The 25,706-nt window shown below is 43.6% G+C and overlaps 2 protein-coding genes across 2 annotated transcripts; both read left to right on the top strand.

Annotated features, from left to right (window-relative positions):
* The first annotated feature begins 428 nt into the window (after positions 1-428).
* On the top strand, positions 429-5,033 carry arf3a (ADP-ribosylation factor 3a). Its single transcript, XM_037104309.1, has 5 exons — positions 429-579; positions 1,642-1,824; positions 1,912-2,022; positions 2,354-2,478; positions 2,571-5,033. The coding sequence occupies exons 2-5, from the start codon at positions 1,677-1,679 to the stop codon at positions 2,730-2,732; spliced, it is 546 nt and encodes a 181-aa protein (XP_036960204.1). The 5' UTR covers positions 429-579; positions 1,642-1,676; the 3' UTR covers positions 2,733-5,033.
* A 4,414-nt stretch (positions 5,034-9,447) lies between these two features.
* On the top strand, positions 9,448-24,594 carry erbb3b (erb-b2 receptor tyrosine kinase 3b). The gene is made up of 28 exons (XM_037105653.1): positions 9,448-9,771; positions 12,358-12,512; positions 12,601-12,787; positions 14,063-14,188; positions 14,302-14,364; positions 14,638-14,756; positions 15,888-16,029; positions 16,173-16,286; positions 16,377-16,494; positions 16,582-16,655; positions 16,804-16,894; positions 18,536-18,738; positions 18,882-19,014; positions 19,091-19,184; positions 19,928-20,085; positions 20,185-20,241; positions 20,720-20,861; positions 20,948-21,067; positions 21,178-21,276; positions 21,369-21,554; positions 21,643-21,798; positions 21,914-21,989; positions 22,109-22,255; positions 22,340-22,437; positions 22,536-22,712; positions 22,815-22,886; positions 23,177-23,468; positions 23,599-24,594. The coding sequence occupies exons 1-28, from the start codon at positions 9,693-9,695 to the stop codon at positions 24,465-24,467; spliced, it is 4,347 nt and encodes a 1,448-aa protein (XP_036961548.1). The 5' UTR covers positions 9,448-9,692; the 3' UTR covers positions 24,468-24,594.
* Positions 24,595-25,706: the final 1,112 nt, after the last annotated feature.

Here is a 25,706-nt window from a genome sequence, read left to right as displayed (position 1 = left end):
AGTCTGTGTTTTTGTGCCTCCTGTCACCTCATTATCTGTCACACACACAGAGGGCTGCTGCCAGGAAGTATCACTTGGCATCCTATTACAGTCAGCCATTTACTTATTCATTAAGATGATTCCTGTTTTAATTATTCAAGCATGTTTGCCTGCAGACTCCCTGCTACATATCATATTGGTTTAGCTGTCGTTACCCCGCCGCAGTAGCCACCACCACACAAATAACATTTAAACCCCATGTCCATTTGTCACAAATGTCACTGTGTATGAATCATGTCTTTAAAACTCTACGCTGCAGTTCATCTCACAAAAATCGGGTTAAGCCTTTAAGCAGGTCGATACTGATACTTATGCATACATTTAGGTTTTTTTTTTATGTTATATGAAGAGAACATTAAATTGCAGCTGCCCTCCAGCATTGCTCCTGGCTTCTAACAAGTCATCGATGACAAACCATGAGAGGTGTTCTGGAGTGTGAAATATCGCGAGAGCGCTCAGTAACACAGCCGTTGCCCATCGCGAGACTATCATCCAGTCCTTTGCCTTGACTCCAGCTGGTAGCCTGCCTGCCGTTGACGGGTAAGTGTGAATGACATGCAAATGGTGAAAAATGCTTAAAGATGTATACGAGTGATAAAGGTGACCGCAGCGGATTTCACGCTGTTTTTAACGCCTCTTAAAACGCTTCGTGGTAAAAAGAAAAATGAGCGGCCGCTAAATCGACGACATCAGGCCGACGGGTGCGCTTGTCGTGACTGTACGAGGGCATTACAGCACACACACTGACCCGGTGGATTTTCCTTTTCAGTATCGAAGACATTAGCTGATATTGGCGCTGGCTTACCGCGAGAATAATTCCTGTTTCACGCTGGAAAAGCCGCAGTTTGAGCTCATTCAAATTCACCGCCTGCTCGTACTGCAGCACCAGCCGTCTTCCCCTCGCGTTATGACAGATGTACATGGATGTGCGGCCACTGCAGCTGTGTGACAGGTTATGCTAGCGGCTACAGCCCGTGTATGTGATGTGATGCCAATGAATGGATGGCGGGGCGATGGACGAGCATACACAAATAAAGGCTTTCTAAAGATGCCTCGTATGCCGCACAGGAGGCTCCCTTCTAAATTTGGAATATCCATGTGAACCCAAACGCACCTCAGGTGGGATAGCACAAGTTGACGGCAGAGTTGGCCTGTTAAAGGGGCCATACAGAGAAAAAGACGACAAGTCACATTGAAAGAGGCTGTCTTTCACACTCACAGCTTGAGGTTGTGTGTCATTCAGCGTCATATGAAGTGATTATTACACAGGCGTTTGTTCAAATGCCAGAAACAGCAGAAAAGGTGGTTTACTGTGCAGCACATGAAAAGTGATCCAGCATGGCGGCCGGTCTCCCAAGTGAGCTGTCAGAGTGTAAAAGCAACAGCCTTCTAAGTCAGGTCAGCCGCCTGCCGAGGTGTGAAGTATACTTTTACTGGCTTTCCTGCGAGGTGGCTTCGAGCCCTAACAAGGTGGTGATGTTAAGCATTTGAAGAGCTGCTGTGATTTATGTGTGTGGTTTTGACTTTCTATATGTGTTTCACGGTTTGTTTTGCTTTGCTGCCTCCTACGGAAAGCAGTCCCATCAGTTGCCTTTGTCACAGCTCTTTTGCAGTTGAGGTGAGAACCACCGGTCATCATGGGAAACATCTTCGGGAACCTGTTGAAGAGCCTGATAGGCAAGAAGGAGATGAGGATTCTCATGGTGGGTCTGGACGCTGCTGGGAAAACCACCATCCTCTACAAGCTGAAGCTGGGGGAGATCGTGACCACCATTCCCACGATCGGTGTGTGAGCAAAGAACTCATTGCGACACAGCGTGTCACTGAGTTCGTCACGCTTTTGTAACTCTTTTTGTTTGCTTTTTAATCCAGGTTTCAATGTAGAGACAGTGGAGTACAAGAACATCAGCTTCACCGTGTGGGACGTGGGCGGCCAGGACAAGATCCGTCCCCTGTGGAGACACTACTTCCAGAACACCCAGGGTGAGCAGCGCCAGCTGCCTCTTAAAGATGATGCACAAGTCATCCATGTTGGAGTTAATTAGGGTGCTCAGTCCTGTGGCTTATCCTGCAGCACACTCTCGCCCCCAGCACCTAAGGGCATATCTGACTAATGCTTAAGATGAGGTCATCTGCATACAGCTTCCAACTGTTTCAAATTATTATAGTGTTAGTCATGTTGAAAGCTTTGACGGTGAATAAATGTGGTTTGGCAGTATGATTTTTTAGAAATGTGATGTCAGCATATTGTCAAAAAGAATGATGGTTTTGTTTAACTTGTTAAAAAGACAAAATCTCTTATCTCTCCCGGCAGGTTTGATCTTCGTGGTGGACAGCAATGATCGTGAGCGCGTGAATGAAGCTCGGGAGGAGCTGATGAGGATGCTGGCTGAAGACGAGCTGCGGGATGCTGTTCTCCTCGTCTTTGCCAACAAACAGGTATGACGTTCTCGTGTCTCCTCTTTTGTATTTCCTGCTTTTTTTCCTGCTGAAGCCTCCTGATTGACACACCCCATGTGATTTTCCTCCAGGACCTGCCCAATGCCATGAACGCCGCAGAGATCACAGACAAGCTGGGCCTACACTCCCTACGCCACCGTAACTGGTACATCCAAGCCACCTGCGCCACCAGCGGAGACGGTCTCTATGAGGGCCTGGACTGGCTGGCCAATCAGCTGAAGAACAAGAAGTGATGGGTACGGTCAGTAGAGCGGGGAAGAGCCTGGGTGCCAGCTCCAGGTAGAGGTTATAGTGGATCCATTGTGTTTACATGGAGAGGTAGTGCTGAAAAGCTCCCAGGGGGTGACTCTCAATGGCTTTCCCCCCCGAAATTACTTTCATTTCATCTCTTTATTTTCAGTCATGTGATTTATTTGGATCTGCAGTGAGCGTTTTGAAATATTTACAAACCAAATGGTGTCGAAGTTGACCGAAATTACTCACATTCTTACAAGCTGAATATTGGGATGTAATAGTATAATGTTACTGTAAAGGCATATTTATTCCCCTCTACTTTGCAGTCTGTATGGCCTCTGACCTCCATCACCTTATAAATCCGTCCAGAAAAGGTGATGATGGCAGAGCAACCTTCCCCCAGATACTTTAAACTTGATGTTTATAAATTATAAAGAATGTCTTAATAGCATAGTGGGAGAACTATCTCAGAATACTATCACATTGTTTTTAAACAGTATACTCATACAGGCTCCGATAAATGTCTTGTTTTACCATCATCAGATCACGCGCTTCAGAGCAAAACTTTTATTTTTAAAAACTTATTTTAGATTTTATTTATTTAAATGTATTTATTTTTATCTGGATTTTAATCATTTTATCGACACAAAACATGACAAAGTACTGGATAGTCTCAGACAATTCATATTTTTGTCAGCATTTATTTATTTATTTATGTATTTATCTATTCCCTGTTCGTTTTAAGTGCATCACATGGTTTTCCCTCCCGTTATTGCAATGTGCATTCAATGCTAAGGCAGCTGTTGGAAAAAGAAAAGAAAAGAAAAAAAAAAAAGTAGCCCCGGTATCACTGTATATTGCTGCTTCCCAAACTGCATGGAGATGTCCCAGTGCCGGCTCGTGGGCTTGTGAAGAGCTGCGTGAACTACCGCAGGCCGCTGCTGTAAATAAAGATTGGTTCTAATAGTCGACTTGCCCGGCTCAATAAGGGTTAACAACAATTTTGTCTGGCGTCAGCGAGGTGTGACAGCTGAACTGATACAGACGACAGAACGGGCACACTGTACCGCCTCTGTGGCTTGGGAAGAAAAATGATGCTGCTATTGGCCTGCCCCGTGGAGAGTGATGCAGCGGAGCATGTGATTGGCAATATCAGAGAGCTTACACGGTTCCGAACGTCTGATTTTTTTGATACAGTTTGCGCGAGCAGCTGCACCATATCTGTCAACAAGAACTCACATAGCTTGTCATCCTGATTTATCCATCCCTAATTGGCGTGACACTACATGTTTCTTGTTTTAACAGTATCTCTGTAACACTAAACGCATTATTGTTGTAAAAAAAAAAAAATGTAACGTCTGTTTTGTTTTTTTTCTTGTATTTTTGAATTGAGTATTTATTTATGTTGGACCAAAAGGCAAGTGTTGATTTTCGTGTTTTATTTTTCTTGATTTGCTTACTAGATCAGACGGTCGTCTTTTTGAGTGTTCACGCGGATCACGTAATGAAAAAAAAAAAAATTAGGAGAGGGGATGAAAGTAATACTGCATCATAAGGCATGTTAATACTGTACAAGATCTGTAATAAAAAGTGAATTATAATAGCCTGTTTCCTCAGACTATATTTGTTAGTCTAAATTACTGCTGCTGGTTGGAACAATGCTGTACTGATAAATGTTATGGATTTAGTGTAAAGTTTACCAAACAAACTTCTAATATGCAAAAGCATGCTTTTTCTATGTCAGCGCAAATGTATATATGTTTATGTAATAAGAAAAGCATACCATGGTACTCAAATTGAAAGTGTTATTGATACACCTGAAGATATTGGGGTCAGTGTGTTGGCGGATATGTATAACTGACAGCAGCTTGTGTGTGTGACGTGCCCTCTATTACATTCGGTTTGGTGTGAAAATTGTTTTCGTGGCCTTATATTGCAGGTGGTTAAGTTCTCTTTGATAACAGGTTTGTATGTAGGAATGTCCGACATTCAAGTATCTCACCTATGATCTGTAACACTGATGCACTCCCAGTACTGTTGTGGCTCAACATCCTTCTTTCAATGACTATTGGCCGACTTTTAAACTTGAAACAAAATGCAGAAGAAGCGAGACTGCAGAACATTCCAGCTGATAATGATTATTCAAAAAAGGGAACAAACTGAACATGGATTCATTGAATTTCGGAGGAATATAATCAAAAGGAGGAGATAAAAGCAACACAAACTGGTGCAAAAGTGTTGAACAATTTAATGATTCCTGGCACTACATCGATCAATCAATAAAACGACCAAAACACAAATTTGCTTTGGCTCACTTATTTTTCACCTTTTTTAACATTTGACCTTCATCCCCTATTTATCTGTTTTGTACATCTCAAATTTTTGAGCGATAGCTTGGTGATATGGCCTTGAAATAATGTTGCAATATTTTTCGGCTACATTGTGAGACATGATGAATAAAAATATATACAATAAATAAATAAATATGATATGTATATATATCAGGGCAATCGAGTTTGACATTGGATTGGGCTTAACTAAGTTAAAGGAGACTGGGTTTGGCAGAATGATTTGTGTCCGATATGGTTTTCTCCACAGAAAGTTAAAATAGGTAACTTTTATCATAGCACTCCGCATGCCGTGTCATGGGCAATGTAACTTTACATCCACTGCAGATGCTTCCGAACTAGCTGTGATGCCACAAAAGTCACGCTTTTACAAACATGTACTTGAGCACAGAGACACTTCAGAGGATGAAACAATCTGACATTTTTTCATTGTTCTGCACAATGAGGCTCAAACATATTAGTGAAATAACAATAAGACATGGTTTTGAGTGGAGGGCTTGAATCTTGTTTCTCGTATCATTTGCCAAATAGGACTGAAGTCAGATTAATTAACTGCACATACAAGGAACCTGGTTATTGTAGTGGTGGCTATGGGCAAAGAAAGAGGAGGGAAGGACATGGATCTATGTTGTCTTTCTCTGTTGGCCTTTGCAAACTGCTGCCATCAAGAGAAGTTTGACACAGTCAGGTAGTTTCCCTGTGGAATTGCTGCTCTCCACAGAGAGTCATTTTGCCTGAGCCAATCAGAGGGCTGTGTGGAGGAGAGTGCCGCTGTGTCTCCAGGGGTGTGACAGCAGTATGTGGGTCAGAGCTGCTCCCGGGGCCACCAGCCCCCAGGGCCCCCTGCAGGACAACCACAATAGTAGCCCCAGGGCGGATGCCATAGCTGGGATTCCCACCCGTAACCGGGACGCCTTCGCCCAGGGCACAGACACACTGGCAGCAGCCCCACAATCAATTCATCAATCTACTGAAGGGAGTGGCAACCGCAAAAGGCCACAGCAGTCACCCCCACAGCTCGCCTTTGGAAGGGACAGGGCCACCAGGGCTGACACTGGGGCTGACACCACGGTGGCGTAGTGAACAGTGGTGAATGTAACTGAGTACATTTCCTCACAAGTATGCTCAAGGTGCTCAAGTATAAATTGAAGGTATTTTACCCGAGTATTTACATTTCATGCTACTTTATGCTTCAATTCCACTAAATAACTGAGGGAAACAATGCACTTTTTCCTCCAGTACATTTGTCTATGTAGTTACCAGTTGCTTTTCAGATTACACATTTTTGTTCTCGTCCTGTCCAGTGAAAACCACGTATCTCCAGATGTGCTGATCAACCGTGTTTCCTTTACGTGTTTTCTCCTTCTTCAGCTTAATAAACTAATCAGAAATCCTCACAAAGCTGAAACAGGCCGTTTCTGTTTCTGAGCTCACGAAAATGAACCTTTTAGAGATATGTAGTTCCCACATGACAAACATATGATCATCTTACAGGGTTAGACTTACTATTTAGAATGGCAGATGTTGTCCCCATCACTTCTTAAATGCCTTTTATGTTCAAAAAATGTCATAAAAATAAGAAATGTTATGATGACATTATGCATTTTTTCCCCCAAAGTAAATGTCTACTTTGACCTCATATGGTTTCCCCACCATATTGCCTAAAATGGCATCTGTTGAAGACTGTTTACAGGACAGGACCTTTTCATCTAAGCTCTTATGTCCTCACCACTTTTCAACACAAAGTGACGCCCTTAACAGCATGTACTTTTTATTTAACCAAAATGTTTCGTTTCGTTTATGCTGATTTCTTTTGGCTAAATGCTTCTGAGCAAAATAACCTGTCGTTTTGTAATGAAATTAAATGTTTTACTACTGCAGCTGTACTTTCATGACATGAAAAAGTGTTAATTAAATGTTCGATACGTAAGACTTCTTGTTGGAGACATTAAAAAACTTAACTAGCCAACAAACATCAACAGAATTTGATGGAATTACAGTTTTGGCGTCATGACATATGTACTGTGCTGCAAAGCATGTTCACTATGCTAACGGGATTGCCTCGGCCCAGACTGGATCCTGTGCTTGCAGTGTAAACACCAACACCTCTCTGGTGCAGTGAGCTCCCCGTCTGGACTGCTAGCTGCACTGCTAAGTGAGCTGGCCAAGGATGTTCTATTCAAATCTGGACACAGTGTTAGAAGCAGAGCCCCATTCATTCATATGAAAGCTGCTCAGTGGAGTTTTGAAGCCAAAATAGCTCGACTTCCCGGCTATAAATTGACCCTGATCATAGAGCGTGCACACTAGACACTTCTGAGGACTGAGCCGACCAACTTGAATAGAAATAAAATGATTTAATCTTGCAGCTCTTCTAGACTTTCCAAATCTTATTGGACCGAATGACTCCAGTTGCAACAGTCATATGAGTCATCTCGCAGGGGTTGGGATTCTCCAAAAAATTATCCACAATGATGATGATTTCAATGACACTGTTTTACCAATGTAAGCTTGTGGAAAAAAGTATTTTGGGGCCTCAGTGCATCCCGTGACATTGTAAATGCAAGGATTGGCCTCTACGAAAGCCGGCTTCAAAGCCTGGCACCTCCAGGTTTGAGGCTAACAAGCTAAAGGCTGCTACTTGACAGCAATAAGCGGTTACTTGGATACGCTGCCCCCTATTTGTTTTGAGTATGATTCAACAGGTGGTCAATTCTTACATACTGGACCTTTAAACTTCCCAACACTATGTAAAGTAGCTAAACTTAGAAGGACCTAAACAAGTACTGCAGTAAAATGTGAAATACACATGCAATCACAAAATACCATATATGACAGTAAAACAATGACAGGGAACATTTTACTGCCCAACGACTACTTTTCATATGATACATTTCAAGTAAGGCCTTAAATGCTTTCACTTGCTGTACTTTTACTTGAGTAAAGGATCTGAACACTTCCCCCACCGCTGGTTGCGAAACTGCCAGACTCTGCAGAGACCCAGAAATGATCAGGCCTTTATGGAAGCTGCTTTTCTTGACCTGACAACAGACAAAACCCCGGAGAATGTGACAATAATCAACAATAATTTATATGTTTTGTTCTTAGTGCAGTTATTCCCTTCAGTGTGTTTTACTGAGTAGGAGTGAAAACATTCACACTCGGCTCGGCTCAAGCTGTGAGAACTTCATCCAACTCACTGAGTAATGTCGCTCTGCAAAGTTTTGCTTTCAGTTCAGGAGGCAAGTGGACAAAGAATTTGAACTGAGTAGATTTACTGGAACAAATCAGATTCAGAGATTGTATTCAAAAAATTCAAGTCAAAGAAAATTTATGTTAAAACAGCCATGTAGGTGCAAACACTGGCTTTGAGTCCACCACCCACAGGGCTCCGCAGCAGCAATCCTCAGACTCTGTCTCCTCCTGCTGGACAGAGCTCTGCTGGTGGAGGGCAGTGTGGGGGTCCCATAATGAGTCCAAGCTTATGTCTTCATTATTTTTTATACTTGGTGTTCTTTTATTTGGAACATGTCAAATGGATTAAGAGATCAACCTCACAATCACATTTCCATCAGCAGTTTCAGCGTTGCCACACACTTCCCAACAAACAGCCACTCTTGTTCTCGTACGAAACAAGATTTACAGCACATCTGTCAGAGGCAGTTGCTGATCTCCATCCTTTAATGAGTGCCCCCCCCCCTTCAGTCCCAGTTTCATGCTCAGGAATCTCGTCTTCTCCGAGGCCATTTTCTCTCAAAATTAAGCATGTTCTTGTTTTGGGGGGGGGGTTCAGAAGTCACTCAACCGTCTGACAATGTGGCCCATTGTGACAGGCTGCTCTGTACGCATCAAAGAGGTGATTAACCAGTTGACAGGGCTGCGGGGACAATACTGCTCTTTACAGCGAGGAACAGTGCAGCCACTCACAGCACTGGGAGCTGACTGGGAGAGCACAGCACTGCTTCCACATGCTGCAGCTGACAACATGGGACCAAAACAACTGCACAAAAAGGGAAACGTATAGGGGACATGGTGTTCATGTGGCATACAGCTTAGATTTAGTTTGCTATAATTAGAAGTATCAGAGCTAGTAGTGTGTCTCGGTTTGATGATTCATTACTTAAATGTTACCCAGCTTTATTTTTCTATTTGTTATGAGGTATTTTATTTAGATGTGAGAGAACAACAAATCTCATTGTATATCAAATGTTTTACATGAATCCAGCGGGACTTTTACTCGTGTGGATGCTCAGTGGAACAACTGAGGCTGCAGCTCCTAAAGAAATGACGGACCGACCTCTGATTGGTGAATAAATTGGGCCCCTGGCCAATCACATGCCCCTCTCCAGGAGGGAAAACCCAAGCGTCAAAATAAACTGCCACTTGTTCGCTTCCATTTTGGCAATAAGCGTGATTTTTCTGCTCTCGCTGCTCGTGTTTTGTGGGAAGTCTCAAAGCAGGAGCTGCATTTTCTTCTTCACATCTGACTCTGGATATTTGGGATATTAGATTTTTTTTTCATCTTACAGTTATCTTACAGGTTTTCTTTTATGCACAAAGGACTACCTAAAACCTGTGTGATATGATAAGACTCCACTATTCGACATCAACATGATCCAGTGCCGAGTCCTATTTCTGTGTGTGGCATTATCATGGAGGCTACGATCAGCATCATCCCAAACACATGAAGGTAGGAAAATGTTTTGAGAGACGTGTTGATTTCTTTAACCAAAATATTGTTAGAAATATAATATAATATAATATAATATAATATAATATAATATAATATAATATAATATAATATAATATAATATAATATAATATAATATAATATAATTATTTTTTGTGAATATGACAAGCAACATTTCATAAACTATTAACCCTGATGTCTTCTTTTTCTTATCTCAGACCACATAGTTCTTTCTGTGCTCTCCTCCTTGAGAGCTTTTTTACAGTTATAACTAGATTCTTATCAAGGCAGCACTTCATCACCTCTTTATAAACTGCCAGTGCTGAATGTGGGGGAGACTAAATTGCCTCCATGGCACTGAGCCCAGTTGTAAAAAGCCACTGAGGACAACAGGTCCCGGTCGTGTTGATAAGTGCAGCCTGCAGACGATTGTTGTTGTTCTGGTACATGGTGATTGTCATTTTCATTTTCTTTATTTAAAAAAAAAAAAAAAAAGGTATTTAGTTGTTTGAGTTCTGCAAGTGTGCCTGTGCGTGTGTTTTAATCAAGTTACAGTGCATCTCCCGCTGTTAAGCTGTGAGCTCCACCTATATTTGGTGCATGTTTACTCAACAGAACCAGGTGCACATGAGTGAGCAGTGATGGAATGTAATTAAGTACATTAAATTAACTGACGTAAGTAAAATTCTGAGGTAGTTGTACCCAGATCATGAACGCTAGAACTTAATTTACCGAGCACAGTTAGTCTGACACCATTTTTAGGAGATAAAAATCAACTTATAGTCACATACAAGTAAACTGAATGAAGAGAAATAATGTTTTGAAGGTACTGACTGACTACAGATAATCAATCTCTGTCCTCTGATTACATTCACATCTTTTAAAAAAATGTACATTAAATATCATCTCTTTTGTGTCATTTTGAGTTGGTTCGAGATCCATTTTACACTCTGCAGGCATCTTTATTATTATTATTATTATTTGATAACTTTAGTTACTAGTTACAAACTCAATCTGAGCAACAGTTACATTTTTTCTACAATAATTCTGTCAATAACTCACTGACACATATACAGTTTACATGCTAATTTGATAATGTAATATATAGTCATATATCAGCCGCAGGACATTGTATTGCACTAAAAGTATTTTTTTCAAATACTGATTCTGAATTCTTTTGATTGACGTTTAGTCACAATGAAGTACTTTTACATTGCTGTGCTGGTACTCAGAGAAAGAATCTAATCAAGTATATTTACTCAAGTACTTATTGTACTTTTTAGTCCACTACGTTTCCTGTATAAGATAACTTGGTCACTAGTACCACAAAGTACCACAAGTTTAAACGAAAACCTAAAACATATTTATGCTTACTGATTAATATTACTTTGAATACTCATGAGTTAATTTAATATCAAATACTTTAGTCAAGTCCTATGTGTATGGGTGTTTTTCGCTCTTACCAAAGTATTTTAGCATAATATCTTTACTTTTTACAACACTGTGCGTGAGTGCATGAAGTTATGAGTCATGCTACAGTCACTTGTCAACATCTGATTGTAATTTTGCACTTATGAATAAATGCAACGAGTTGTTTACAGACAGTATTTTAAGTGGAGATCCTGCCTTATGCATCTGCATGTTCCCGGTGAAGACAGGCAACACTACAGCTGCAGGTGCCACCAATCTTTGCACATAAAGTGGCCGGTGCCACAGTTTTTGTTGGTCAGTTTGAGATGGTGTGCATGTCTCCTTCCGTTCACGATATTTCCCTTCCCTGTGCCAGAACGGCCTACTCACACATGACCCATTGTCTGTTGGTATGATCTCAGCAACGCAGACGCCTCAGACACACACACATACGCACATGCACACACACAGAAGCACTGTCTGTCACTGCATCACTCTTCACTCACCGAGACACACTGTCCACATTTATAGCTTTATCACAATGGGGCACTTTGTGTGTCGAAAAGCCCCGCACTCCTCGACCCTCGGCCTCCACTCCGTCAGCCCCGGGCCTGGACTGCTCCTTGTGTCCGAGGGTTACAGCCCGTCTGTTTTAACTCTGCTTCATCTCAAACTGTCCAGCCAGTACAGCATCAGGAAAGCTCACCAAACCCGTAAAAACTGCTGAAACAATAAAACAGAGGCACTCAAATCTTTTGGTCAGCGTTAAAGGACCATACAGCGCTGCGAACAGCATATACTTTCACTGCCGATTAATCTGTTGATGTTCGGAAATGGTGAAAAAAACAAAACAATTAGTGTTTCCAAAGTCAAAGATGGCTTACCCAAATGTCTTGTGTTGTCCACAACACAAAGATGTCACATTTCTGCAGCGCTGACTTGAGTAAAAGTAAAGGTAGCTCGCTAAAATATTACTTGAGTACTATCAATGTCTTCTCTGATATTTCTTATCTTCTCTTGTCTCATTTTAAATGTACTCAAGTATTAAAAGGCTGATTATGAGAACTGATATTCGGTCTTTCCTTTATCTGCTAAATTAACTAAAACAAAAGTGTGGTAATTAATTAAGAGTGCACCTTCTTTTCGTCAAACTAAGAGTAACGTGTGTTTCCTCAGTGGTGTGTCCTGGCACACAGAACGGACTGAGCTCCACAGGTTCTCAGGAGAACCAATACAACCTGACTAAGGACCGCTACAATGGCTGTGAGATCATCATGGGAAACCTGGAGATCACTCAGATTGAGAGTAACTGGGACTTCTCCTTCCTCAAGGTAAAAATCCTTCCTTTCCCCCCTGTCTTTCATTTGATTTGTCTGTACAGGGTGTAGAGGTGCCCAATTCTTTCTTTTTCCCTTCCAGACAATCCGTGAGGTGACCGGCTACGTCCTCATCGCTATGAACCACTTTCAGGAGATTCCTCTCGGGCAGCTGAGGGTCATCAGAGGAAACAGCCTTTATGAGAGACGCTTCGCCCTCTCTGTCTTCTTTAACTACCCCAAGGACGGTTCCAATGGCCTGCGGCAGCTGGGCCTCGCCAATCTGACAGGTAAAGATGGTTAATGGGGAAACTGAAGCTTTTTAAATGGTGTATAAGGTGCTTTTGCTGAGACTTAAGGCTTCCAAAACAGTGATTTAAACACAATCGTAGACAAAAAAAGAAAAAGTGTGTCCTGCTGTAAGGTTTTGATTGTTGAAAGTTGTTTTATGGGTAAAGAATTGAATATGTCAACTTCTCAACCGCTCATCATTGTCAGCTATGTCTTGATGTCCTCTTCCATCCTCGGACAAAAGGGTTATCCGAGGTTTATCTGGCCTTGATTCATTTTAACATCAGATGGTTTGATTAGTCATAGCAGGAAAAACACAGGTGGTATTAATAACACTGTCGATGACGCTGCTCTAAACTAGTGTCCTGAAGCACTGAAGCAGCTAAATTACATTCAGCCATCATCGCTGTGTTATTTGCACGTGTGCTTTTTCTTGCTGTCACATGTCAAGAAAAAACACTGTTCTGAAGCGACATGACGTCACATGTGTGACTCCAGCCTTAAAGGTCCTGTGTGGTGGGAAAGCTGATTTTTGTCACAAACTGACGGTATGTGACAAGTTGGCGATGACACTCAAAAATCAGCTTTCCCAACAAATAGGACCTTTAAAGATGTGACGAACCACAGGACAAATACACTTGTCTGACTCAAAACAGAGTGCACGCCATCTAATCCAAGCTTGTGTCATAATCTTGTCAGAAACTAGTCGCAAGTTCCTGGAGGGGAGCTTAATCTTGTGTGAATGTCTGCGTAGAAATGTAAAGAAACGAAAGCAATACCGTCGTGAAAGTACTCTCACTGTATGTTTAAATAAAAAGCTGCTGAACAGGCAGTTGATAGTGCCACAGAATGAGTGAAATGAGTGAAGGTGGCCTTGAGTAATGTAGTATTGAGGAGGTGGCGCTAAAGGTAAATCTAACGTCAGCAACACTTCATTTCAGCTGACCAATCACAGAGTACCTAGTACATATGCAGTGTCAAGTGGAAGCCTACTTAAAGGAAAAGTAGGCACCCAAATAAAAATGTGGTCATCATCTACTCACGTCCATGTAAGTAGACGGTACATAACTGGGAATCATTTCTGCCGTATGACTGATGACGTAAAAGGATGATGAAGTTTTGGAGGTATAATGTGAACATAACTGTAACTTGTAGACTGCAGTCTGAATTGTTACCGCTGGTACATCATTTCCTGCCTGCTCTCTCTCTCTCTCTCTCTCTCTCTCTCTCTCTCTCTCTCTCTCTCTTTAATTTTCTCACTCACTACTTCACAGAGATTCTGGAGGGAGGAGTGCAGATTATCAACAACAAGTACCTGAGTTACGGGCCCTGGATCTTCTGGCAGGACATCATCAGAGACAACAATGCTCCCATTGACATCCAGTACAACGGAGAGAGGGGTCAGCGCTGGGATGATCCTGTTCCACCATTCCCCCAAATCATCTCTGGATTGTCTCTTTATTTTAGGAGCTAACTGTCTTTCTGTCTTTTTCCTCTTGTTTCCCTCTTCCAGGCCCATGCCACAAGTCTTGTGGAGATTACTGCTGGGGGCCAAACAAGGACCAATGTCAGATCTGTGAGAACTCGATTGTTCTGTTTCCCTTTTTCTCCCTGGTTTTCTCTGCGTTTCATCACTCTCCTCCTCCTCCTCCCTCTGTCTCCTCGCAGAATGTCTCTCTTCATAGATAGAAATGCACAGACACAAACACAAGGACACACACGCACACACACACGCACACACACACACACACACACACACACACACACACACACACACACACACACACACACACACACACACACACTCACTGCTGACCTCTGTTCAACCCGTCTCTCCTGTGTGTCTCAGTGACTAAGACGGTGTGCGCTCTGCAGTGTAATGGCCGCTGTTTTGGGACGAGCCCCAGGGACTGCTGTCACATAGAGTGTGCAGCAGGATGTAAAGGCCCTCTGGACGTCGACTGCTTTGTAAGTGCTCCGTTTTGCATACACAGCTTCTTGAATGTTGTGTCTCCTTTGTAGTTCAAGTTTGATGCTTCCAATCACACTGGATTTTAAGCACCTCCTGGTGGATTTTATCTAGATACATTTACATTTATCTCCGGATACATTGATTTGCTGTTGATTTGATTCCCCTCACTTCCCCCTTTCATGCAGATATTGTTTATCTTGACACGCTCACTCTGTACAGTAAAGTGGTGAGGAAGTCCCCTTGCTGACACATGAAGTGTGCTCACTGTGGTCACTCAAGCCACTTGTGGGTGCATCTGATATTAAGAGTGTCAGCTTCCAAACAGCAAAAATTCACATTATTCTTCATGAGCTATTTTTTGCCTTCCTGGTTAGATTTGCCAGTGTGACTACAATCGTTTCTGGCAGCAGACTTTAAGATCCTGGGTGCCTGGAGAGTAATAAGGTGCTTGCAGCTGTGCAGCTTTCAGCTAATTGTTAGAGCTTACATGCTCACAATTACATTTAGCAGGTACAATGATAACCACAATGACCGTCTTAATTAGCGTGTTAGCATGCAATGTTTGCTTATAAACACTAAAGACAATAAATCAGAGGCTGATCGAAACAAATGAAAACACAAATCAAAGGTGGCACTGAATGAAAACTTGGGGCTTTGCTTTATTTCCATTCGTCCTGTGAAGAGCATGAATCTGTGAACCAAACATCACAGCAATCCATTCAGTAACTGTATTGACATTTAATTAAAAACTAAACTCAAAAAGTCAGGGAATCACCATCTGTAAGATTCATCCTCAGGGGACCAAGGATGGATTTATAATGGTACTCACAAGGGGTTCTTGATATTTTTTAGTCGGGATTAAATTGGTGGATTGACAGATTGGCATATATTGCCAGCGCCCACGATACTTTGCGACTTCCTCTCATTTGACTGAGCCTGTGTTTTCCATGGTAACAGGATGCCAATCCTCGTTCTTAGAGCGATTGGTAGGAGGGTGACTTTATCAAATTAACACTACCGACACTTTATTATTGCCTAGCCTAATTAGCTAACACTTGTGGGAATTCTGTGCACTTAAATGGAGTGTGTGTGTGTGTGTGTGTGCATGTGTGTGTCTTAATGTATAGGCATGTCGCCATTTCAACGACTCTGGAGCCTGTGTGCCTCAGTGTCCCCAGACTTTGATCTATAATAAGCAGACGTTTCAGATGGAGACCAACCCAAACGCCAAATATCAGTACGGATCCATCTGTGTCTCCCAGTGCCCCAGTGAGTGGCCTCTGTTTGTTTGTGTGCTCCACATGTTTCCAATTACTTTTTGTACAAAGTGGAACATGACATAACTTTCTGAAGATTGCAGTGGAATCAGTCCTGCTGTCACACCGGGTCTTAAATTGTCCCTCTCCTTGTAGCTCATTTTGTGGTGGACGGCAGCTCCTGTGTGAGCGTTTGTCCTCCAGACAAGAAGGAGGTGGAGAGAGAAGGCCAGAGGCAGTGTGAGCTCTGCAGCGGACTCTGCCCTAAAGGTTGACTCACTGACAACACCTGACACTCTCTTCTTAGCTCACTTGTCCGTCTTTGAAGCTAATAATGGTGTTTTTTTGTCATTTCTGTAGTGTGTGAAGGCACCGGTGCTGAACACAGACAGACTGTGGACTCCAGCAACATCGACAGCTTCATCAACTGCACCAAGATCCAGGGCAGCCTTCACTTCCTGGTCACGGGGATTCTTGGGTAATATCCGTACCTGCCTGAAGAATCTCAGAGCACAGTTTAGTGTCATACAGTCAGTTGCATATTGTGTGTTTTCATTCCTTACAGAGATGACTTTAAAAACATCCCACCCCTGGATGCCAAAAAGCTGGAAGTGTTCCGCACCGTCAGAGAAATAACAGGTTTGTATGTTTGTGTGAAATTTGGCTCTTGATGCAAATACTTTTATCCATTTTTCAAAGTATGCCAATAAGTTTTATTCTGGTTTCCCACATTCCTAGTGACAATATGGTGACATAGTTTTAATATCATCTGTTTTTTTATTGTTAGACATCCTCAACATCCAGTCGTGGCCCAAAGAACTGAATGATCTGTCAGTGTTTTCGAGTCTCGCCACCATCCAAGGGAGGTCGCTCTTCAAGTAAGGCCTGTAACACGCCACGTTAGACTGGCTAATGATGTGCATGTGTATTAGCCAGTCAGTCAGAGCCGGCCCAGAGGGAGATTTTCTTTCATATCAGAGCACATGTGTAATTTTAAAACGCATATCTAAAGCCATTATGATTTGACATAACTTAGATTTAAGGGGACAGTTCAACCCAAAATCCACTCTTTACATATAGTGCTATTTATCCATCTAGATTGTTTAAATGTGAGTCGCCTAGTTTCAGAGAGGTCTGCCTTCTCTCAAGTACAGTGAAATTATATGGCACTGCCAGAAGGAATTGCACCTGCCAATCGTATCAGCCCATCAAAAGAAGCACCTATCTACTCATGGACGAGAGGCTAACTAACTAAGCTATCTAAGCGAGCTAATCTTACAGCTCAGCTGAAGAGGATGCCATTAATGTTTACAACCCATGCTGTCACAACTAAGTTGTTAGGATTCACATAATGTTGAGGACCCAAATGCAGACACGGAGGAAGGTAGTTAAAAAAAAAAAAATAATTAAGGCTGGAGGTGAAAAAAACTAATGCAGGTAGCAAAAAGGCAAAAGATTTTTAAATAATCCCAAAAAACTAAGAACACAAAACTTAAAACCAGAGAGACACAGGGAACCAATACAAGAAGAATAAGGGAAAAAGAGGCATAAATACACAAGGACTGGTTAACAAATCAAACACAGGTGAACAGGAAAAAGGGCGGGAAAAGGACAGAGACAGGAAGTGTGAAGCTGATACAGGAGGAGAGAGCTGACAAAAGAAAACAGGAAGTCGTGACACGAGCCTGAGATAGTTCAGTAGAAAGAAAACAGTCCCTTAGTGAAACTGTTCACATCAAGGTCTATTGATTGTCTTGGTGCATTTCTGTATTTTTTGAGTGCCGTCTAGTTCCATTACATTGAAGAGGCGGCAGATGTGTCTATGGCTAATATCTCCAAAACTCAACCACACACATGAAAACAATCTGGATGGATAGAAAGCTTTTCAAGTAAGAGGAAAAATCTGTTTGAGTGATTTTGGTTTGAACCAAACCCTCAAAGGAAAAATGAACAGAGGATGAATCAGGTGGCTGCGGGGAGCGCTTGCTAGTTCTGATGCTTCTGCTCTAAAATTAATATCCATCATAAGTTAAGTGCATTGCATAACCGTGTGTCATCACTGCCCTCGCGAACACACACACACACTACACCCTCCTATCTGTCTGATCAGAGTTTTTGAAACCGCTCTCTGTGTTAACACCTCATGACTAGTCTGCTGTGCATTATGTTGACTCTCTGTAACCTCTCCCCTCTCTCTCTCTGTGATATACAGCTGTGAACAGGTGGGTGTGTGTGTGTGTGTGTGTGTGTGTGTGTGTGTGTGTGTGTGTGTGTGTGTGTGTGTGTGTGTGTGCGTGCGTGCGCGTGCGTGCGTGCGTGTGTGTGTGTGTGTGTGTGTGCGTGCGTGCGTGTACATGCTCTTTGTCTTCCAACTACACTAAAACCACACTTTGAGCAGTTCCTTGACATTTGGCCCAGTAAAAATCTCTCTCGGACTATCTTGACTGTGATTTTTTCCCTGTTGTCTGTCTTCATATGTGTCCTCCTCTGTCCTCTGTCCTCTTACCCTCCAACCAAAGGCGTTTTTCCCTGATGGTGATGCGCATCCCCACTCTTACCTCACTGGGTCTGCGCTCTCTCCGGGAGATCAGTGACGGCAGCGTGTACATCAGTCAGAATGCCAACCTCTGTTACCACCACACTGTGAACTGGTCGCAGCTGTTCAGAGGCCGCCGAGTTCGAGTCAACAACCTCAACAACAACAGGCCACTGGCAGAGTGTGGTGAGGAGGAGACCTCGCTCTCTTTATTTAGATATTACACTGTGGTCAGAAGTGCCAACATCATCCTTTTAAATGCTGCAATTTCATCAGCTCGACTGAAATGTAAACGTGGTTAACGTGTTGCTCCATTGTTGCATGTGCAGTCGCCGAAGGCCACGTGTGTGACCCACTGTGTTCAGACTCAGGCTGCTGGGGCCCGGGGCCCGACCAGTGTCTCACGTGTAGGAACTACAGCCGGGAGGGAACATGTGTGGGCAGCTGTAATTTTTACTCTGGGTAAGTAGATACACATGTGTGTTGACATTGTTTGTGTGTTGAATCTAACTGTATGTGTTTAATGCTGTGTCCTCAGAGCTCCGAGGGAATTCGCAGGGAGGGATGGCGAGTGTGTCGCCTGCCATCCAGAGTGTAAACCTCAGAGCGGGGAAGCCAGCTGTACTGGACCGGTAATCGCTTCCTGTGATAATACACTTTGGCCCAGTGCCGCCGTATGAGATCTCACTTGCATTTCACCACCCACTCTTGATATTTGTGGGAGGTATGAAGCGCTTGCAGCACATAGGGTTAGGGTCATTTTTCACAGTCCTAGGACGTAATTTCTTCTGTCTCCTAAATCCTATTTTTTGCCCCCAAGTTTTAGTTTGTTTTACTGCGTCCCACCTCCAAACACAAACCTACGATGTTAATAGAGTAAATCTGTTCTTGTTTGCCGAGTGGGTTTTTTCACACACATCGTATTTGACCTCGCCATGTTGGTGTACAACAACAAACTCAGCACAAGGAAATATAAAATGAAGATAAGAGGCAGGCACTGCAAGTCAAGAAGCATAAATTGAAAATAGAAAATCGACCAGAGCGAATGAAAAAAAAAAGAAAAGGAGAAAAATAATAAAAACAATATGTGGCCATTTTTAAATGAGAGCTAAAAGATGAAAGATAAACGAGGAACGAGAGAGAAACATCATGTTGTGTTTGACCTGCATATGAAGAAAATTGCAATGACGGCCGTCTGTGCCGCAAAAGCCCTCAGTACAGTAAAATGCTGGCAAATAACAAACATGAGCCGACGGTCAGGGATAAATAGTTCATCCTGTGTTGGAATCATTTACCAAACAAACGCAGTGTCTCTTTGTCTTGGTTCAGTGCCTCAGATTGTCTCATCCTCTCTCATGATTCCCTCCTGTGATAGGGTGCAGACAAGTGTGCGGTGTGCGCCAACCTTCGAGACGGCCCTTACTGCATGTCCTCCTGTCCCACTGGAGTGAATGACGGACAGAAGGGGCTGATCTTCAAATACCCCAACAGGGAGGGTCACTGTGAGCCATGTCACCACAACTGCACACAGGGGTGAGCCTGGACCCAGAGTGTTTATTCCGTGTGTCCACTCGCAGATGTGTAACAATCAGGGAATTGCTGAAATTTCAAGGGGATGTTTATGTGTTGCAGATGCTCAGGACCAGGATTAAATGACTGTTTGGAGGCAGCCAGGTTGGCAGTGAGTAGGTGAGGGATTCCCCCTGCTGGTGAATATGAAACACTACACCGCAATAGCTGACATCCATCCACAGTTGAAGCACCAATTCAGGCAAACATGAACCTCTGAATTTTGTCTATCTCTTCAAGCGGGGTGATAAAATCCATTTCTGTGGCCTTCTGCTTGCTTATTTATTTATCTATTTTACATTTTGGGTTTTTTTTTTTTGTTTTTTTACAGAAGTAGTAAAACTACAAACCTTTTTAATGTTTCTACACTTCGCATATGCTGCACTCACATATACCTGCTGGCGAGTTTCTCTATGTCTGTGACCTTTGAAAACATTATCGAGACACAAAACTAAAGTAAAAACAACCAAAAATAAGTCATTTTAAATGTGATGCTACACATTTGCTACAGTTTCAGCTACAAGTCCTGTCATGGCATCATATCTCACTTACCTTGGCTCAGTTTCCGACTAGCATCTCTCCTTCCTTCTCCCTGCAGCGGTCAGATCACAGGCATAGCTTTAGGTGTCCCGGCCGGCCTGATTTTCTGCCTGGTGTTGTTTTTCCTGGGTGTGCTGTATCATCGAGGCCTGGCCATCCGCCGTAAGAGGGCGATGAGGAGGTACCTGGAGAGCGGAGAGGTGAGAGGCCATCCAACCTTGTGAGCTGCTTTGGATGAGAGAGAAAAAAAAAAACATTGGGGGAATTTTTCCTGTTTTTTTGGCAGAGCTTCGAGCCTCTGGGTCCCGGGGAGAAAGGTACCAAGGTTCACGCCCGAATCCTGAAGCCCTCAGAGCTGAAGAAAATCAAAGCACTTGGCTCGGGAGTTTTTGGCACAGTGAACAAAGTTTGTATTAACCTCTTTGTCTTTTTGGACATCCACTGATTTATGTGCTCAGATTTAGAGTCACAGACTCATGTGAACCTGTGTAACTTTTTTTTTTTTTTAAATTTAAGGGTTTTTGGACTCCAGAGGGAGAGACAGTAAAGATCCCTGTGGCCATTAAAACCATCCAAGATAGCTCAGGCCGGCAGACCTTCACTGAGATCACTGACGTGAGAATCAAGAAAGAAAGAAATATTTGCAATGATGCCTGTAAATATTGTCAAAAGTGTACATAGTGTTTGACAGCCTGCTCTCTGTGTAGCACATGCTGTCCATGGGCAGCCTGGACCACCCCTACATCGTCAGACTGCTGGGCATCTGTCCAGGTCCCAGTCTGCAACTGGTGACCCAGCTTAGTTCCCAGGGCTCCTTACTGGAGCACATCAGGCACCACAAGAACAGCCTGGACCCCCAGCGCCTGCTCAACTGGTGCGTGCAGATCGCTAAAGTGAGTGCAACCAGACTCTTCTGATCAACCAGGTCTTCTGAATAAGATGTCAGGGCGCATATATGGTACATGTGTGTGTGTGTGTCAGGGCATGTATTACCTGGAGGAGCACTGCATGGTCCACAGGAACCTGGCTGCACGCAACATCCTGCTGAAGAACGACTACCAGGTCCAGATCTCTGACTACGGTGTGGCAGACCTCCTTTATCCCGACGACAAGAAATACATCTACACTGACACTAAGGTTGTTATGACTCATTTCCAGACGTCGCTTGAACCGTCAAGTCACATTTGTCACCGTCTCCTTCAGTAATGCAGCCAATCCGTCTGACTTGTCTGCAATCCGTCTCTTTATCCAGACACCCATAAAATGGATGGCACTCGAGAGCATCCTGTTTCGTCGATACACTCATCAAAGTGATGTTTGGAGTTATGGTAAGAGGCTGTGCGTGTGTAAGAGAGCGAGCCAGTAAATAATCTGTCCTCTGGAGAGCTGCCCGAATTTTTGGCAGGGAGAGCTTTTTTTCAATGTGGCGCCTCTCTTCCCCCAACAGGGGTGACAGTGTGGGAGATGATGTCATTCGGCGCAGAACCGTACGTGTCGGTGCAGCCTCAGGAGGTGCCGAGTCTGCTGGAGAAGGGCGAACGACTGTCGCAGCCCCACATCTGCACCATCGACGTCTACATGGTCATGGTCAAATGTGAGTGATGTCGCGGCATTGTGCACGAACACACAAAGACACAAAAATAAGTGATCTTTAATTGTTTTTACTCACCCTATTCAGGCTGGATGATTGATGAAAACATAAGGCCGACCTTCAAGGAACTGGCCAGTGACTTCACTCGCATGGCAAGAGACCCACCGAGGTTCCTTGTCATCAAGGTGAGCCTATCACCGTCATTTACTCCGGATAACGGTCTGAGTATTTCCTCCACCACTGACTTATACTTCACATCCTGCACTTTCATGCTGTACTGTAGGTGGAAGGAGTAGAAGCGTCCTCAGGAGAGATCCATCGAAGAGAATCAGAGCGAGGGCTCCTGGATGCCGCTTTGGAAGACCAGGACGAGGAGGGACTGGAGGGCGGTTTGGCTACTCCTCCTCTGCAACACTCTCCGTCTTGGAGTCTGTCTCGCTCACGGATTAATTCCTACAGAGTAATGAAATACATCTTACATTCAATACATTTTAGGGACTGTTGTGACTGAATCTGAGACAAGAGAACCAGCATGTGACACTCTCTCTTCTCTGACTTATAGAGTGGTGCCTCTCAGGCTGGCCCCATGGGATACCTGCCAATGACCCCCAGCCCAGTGGACAGCATCCGCCAGGTGTGACACACACAAATGCATGCAAACAAACAAACACACTTCCACGCTGTACGACTTGAGCTGTTTGACGCTTGCATTTCACAGGTGATGAAGTAGATATATTCAGCTGTAACAGCTTGACTTTAATCAGTGTCATTACTCCATTTGCCAATAGCTGCTCTCAATATATTTACGACACAGCGCTTGCCAGCAGGCCATTATCTCACACTAGAAATGTGTCATCTGGTCCCTCTGGTGTCATTTCGAAAATAATATGAACTTCAGGCCGAATCTTTTCTGTTCTGTCTCAGCTGTGGCTTCAGAGGTCCCGGCTGAGCTCGGTGCGGACGCTGCCCGAGAGGTTAGAGTTCAGGGGCAGTGGCAGAGAGGCAGAGCTGCGTGAGGAGGCCTCACGGAGCGGGGGTCTTCACAGAGCCAGGTTTGGCTCCGAGAGGGGAAATCCTTGCATATCCATCGGCCGGCACAGGAAGCTCTCGACAGCATCGAGTCCATCCTCGTATAAGGTGTGGACGGCAGAGGAAGAGGAGGAGGTGGACAGCTACGGCTACGTGCTGGCTGGGTCACCTGTTACACCAGAGAGAGGTAAATGATTAGGACGATGAGGGGAGCGTATACTGACTAATGATGACTTGTTGTTTTTGAAAATCATTGGTAAGTTATAGCATTAACAAAACATAATCAAAGCTTCTTCCCCTGATCTTCTCCTCATCAGTCTGTAGATTCACTCATTCTGGGCGAAGAACCTCAAGACTGAAGAAGAATCCCTCCCAGGAGTATGAAATCATGAGCAAAGAGTCTCCTTGCTCGACCAGCATCTCATCGCAGGCTGCTCGTCATAAAACCTCACCTTCAGCCTCTCCAACTATCACGGCTCGATCACCTGGAGTGGACAAAGAAACTCTGACACCAACCTTATCTGTGAGAAGGAAACAAGGAGATGAAGAGTGTAAAGGGACTGTCGCAGAGCAAAAAGACCCCGTGGGGAAACATCAGCTTGCTGCAGACTCTGACGCCAGGTCCAGAGCTGTGGACGACCAAGGAGAGGCAGCCCAAGGGATAGGCAGGTATGAATACATGGACATCAGATGGTCTGACTCTACGGAGGGAGAGGATCCAGCATGGGAGAGGCGTGGGAGTCAAACATCTGCAAAGAGTGCAGCAGAGACAGAGGACACAGACCAAACAGCGGAGGTGTTGGGAAAAGATCATGAGGAGGAAGAGGAAGAGGAGGAGTACCACATCACAAATAAACAACCCGCACTTGAGGGGAATCTGAGCAGTATGGTCATACCCAGGCCAGATGTGCTCACAGCTGGGGGGGATGAGGTGGAGGTGGAGGAGTATGAGGAGATGACCAGACTTGGAGTGGCGCCCGGTGGGTGGGAGCAGCCAGACTACCAGAACCTCCCAGTGAAGGGGAGGGCTGCTGCTGAGGAGACGGGCAGCAGCAGGTGTGCAGGGATCGGGGGATACATCAAGGTGTGTGCAGGCATGGGGGAGCCTGGCAGCAACACATCATTCGACAACCCGGACTACTGGCACAGCAGACTGTTCCTCAAGCCAGATGCTGTACGCACCTAATAACGTGGACTGGGACAGAGAGCATGGCGATGGCTGCAGTGACTTTATTTCCTGTCAGAAATGTGGGTGCTTTTGTAATGTTTTGGCAGCTGTTCAAACATCCAAAACGATAAAGGTATTAAAAGAAATGTGCGATTGAATCTTACTTCATAGTATTATGCAGAGAAAATACATGTTTTTGAAAACTGACTTCGTGCAGAATCACAAAATAAAGGTTGTAGCAGAAACTTGTGGTTGAGTGTGAACGTGGTGAGCAGCTCCTGAGGTGACCATGTCCATTTCCTTGAGAGCAGTTTCTTTTGTACAGTTTATTACAACGTGAATCATTATGAATAAAAACTATAATTTTGCAAATATCAAATCACTTGTGTTATTGATCAGTCATTTTTAGATTTACTGTGTGCCTATTAAATACATAAATTTTTTTTTAAAACTTTAAATACCAGCTTGACATGACAAAACATTCTTTCATTTGTTACACTGGTTAATTTTTATCTCTCTGTTGAAAACTGGGTGTATTGGCCCTTTTACTGACGCTGTGAATGGCGGAACTGAGATGGTGGCATGTGAGCGGACTCGCGCGCGATTTCGGCCGAGGCAGGTCAAAGATGACGAGAGGAGCGAGATTTCAACCGTAACATTTTTCCGTTTTCGTTCAAACCTAGCGTACCGGTTATAAGGTTCACCATAAAATAAGTATGTCAATTGATTAAAAGCCTTTAGCAAGGGTAGCAAACTTTTAAAAATGTCCTTCGATGAGAGGTGCACTGACGCACCTTACAAACAAACAAACTACACTAAAGTCAATGAACTGACACCATGATGAATTGGTAGGTTTGCACATTTACAGATGTTCCCAAACATATCCAGACTTCAGACAAGTAATGTTTAAAGGTGCAAAACATGAGAACTGGCCCACCGTCAAACTCAGATAAAGGGCAGCGTATAACTTGACAGTGGACTGCTGGTAACTACTGTGGCTATTAAGTTAGCTCAGATCGCTGTGCAGTTAGCAGTTCCACTCATCAAGTAAAGGCACATATATGATGTTGAATGAAGAATGGAGAAGAATTATGAAGAAAGGTGAATTTTATGGGAAACTTGATTATCAGGGATACATATTGACAGGTGGAGTGTAATACGGTGTATGGACTACATCAGTGTCATATGGCATAATGTGAAAACTCCATCATTTTGATTATTTGTTATTAATGGTGTAAACTTAAATTCTTACACATT

This window comes from Acanthopagrus latus, chromosome 7 (genome assembly GCF_904848185.1).
Source record: "Acanthopagrus latus isolate v.2019 chromosome 7, fAcaLat1.1, whole genome shotgun sequence".
Lineage (NCBI taxonomy): Eukaryota > Metazoa > Chordata > Actinopteri > Spariformes > Sparidae > Acanthopagrus > Acanthopagrus latus.
Note: the sequence above shows the minus strand (reverse complement) of the source record. Positions and strands in the feature narration are given on the sequence as shown.

Excerpts from the sequence above, each read along its gene's own strand:
- erbb3b (XM_037105653.1), top strand. The coding sequence starts at position 9,693 with ATGATCCAGTGCCGAGTCCTATTTCTGTGTGTGGCATTATCATGGAGG. Across the intron at positions 19,185-19,927 it reads AAGCCAGCTGTACTGGACCG|GGTGCAGACAAGTGTGCGGT; the intron begins GTAATCGCTTCC and ends CTCCTGTGATAG. Across the intron at positions 21,990-22,108 it reads AAGTGATGTTTGGAGTTATG|GGGTGACAGTGTGGGAGATG; the intron begins GTAAGAGGCTGT and ends TTCCCCCAACAG.
- arf3a (XM_037104309.1), top strand. The coding sequence starts at position 1,677 with ATGGGAAACATCTTCGGGAACCTGTTGAAGAGCCTGATAGGCAAGAAG. Across the intron at positions 2,023-2,353 it reads CTACTTCCAGAACACCCAGG|GTTTGATCTTCGTGGTGGAC; the intron begins GTGAGCAGCGCC and ends CTCTCCCGGCAG. Across the intron at positions 2,479-2,570 it reads TCGTCTTTGCCAACAAACAG|GACCTGCCCAATGCCATGAA; the intron begins GTATGACGTTCT and ends ATTTTCCTCCAG.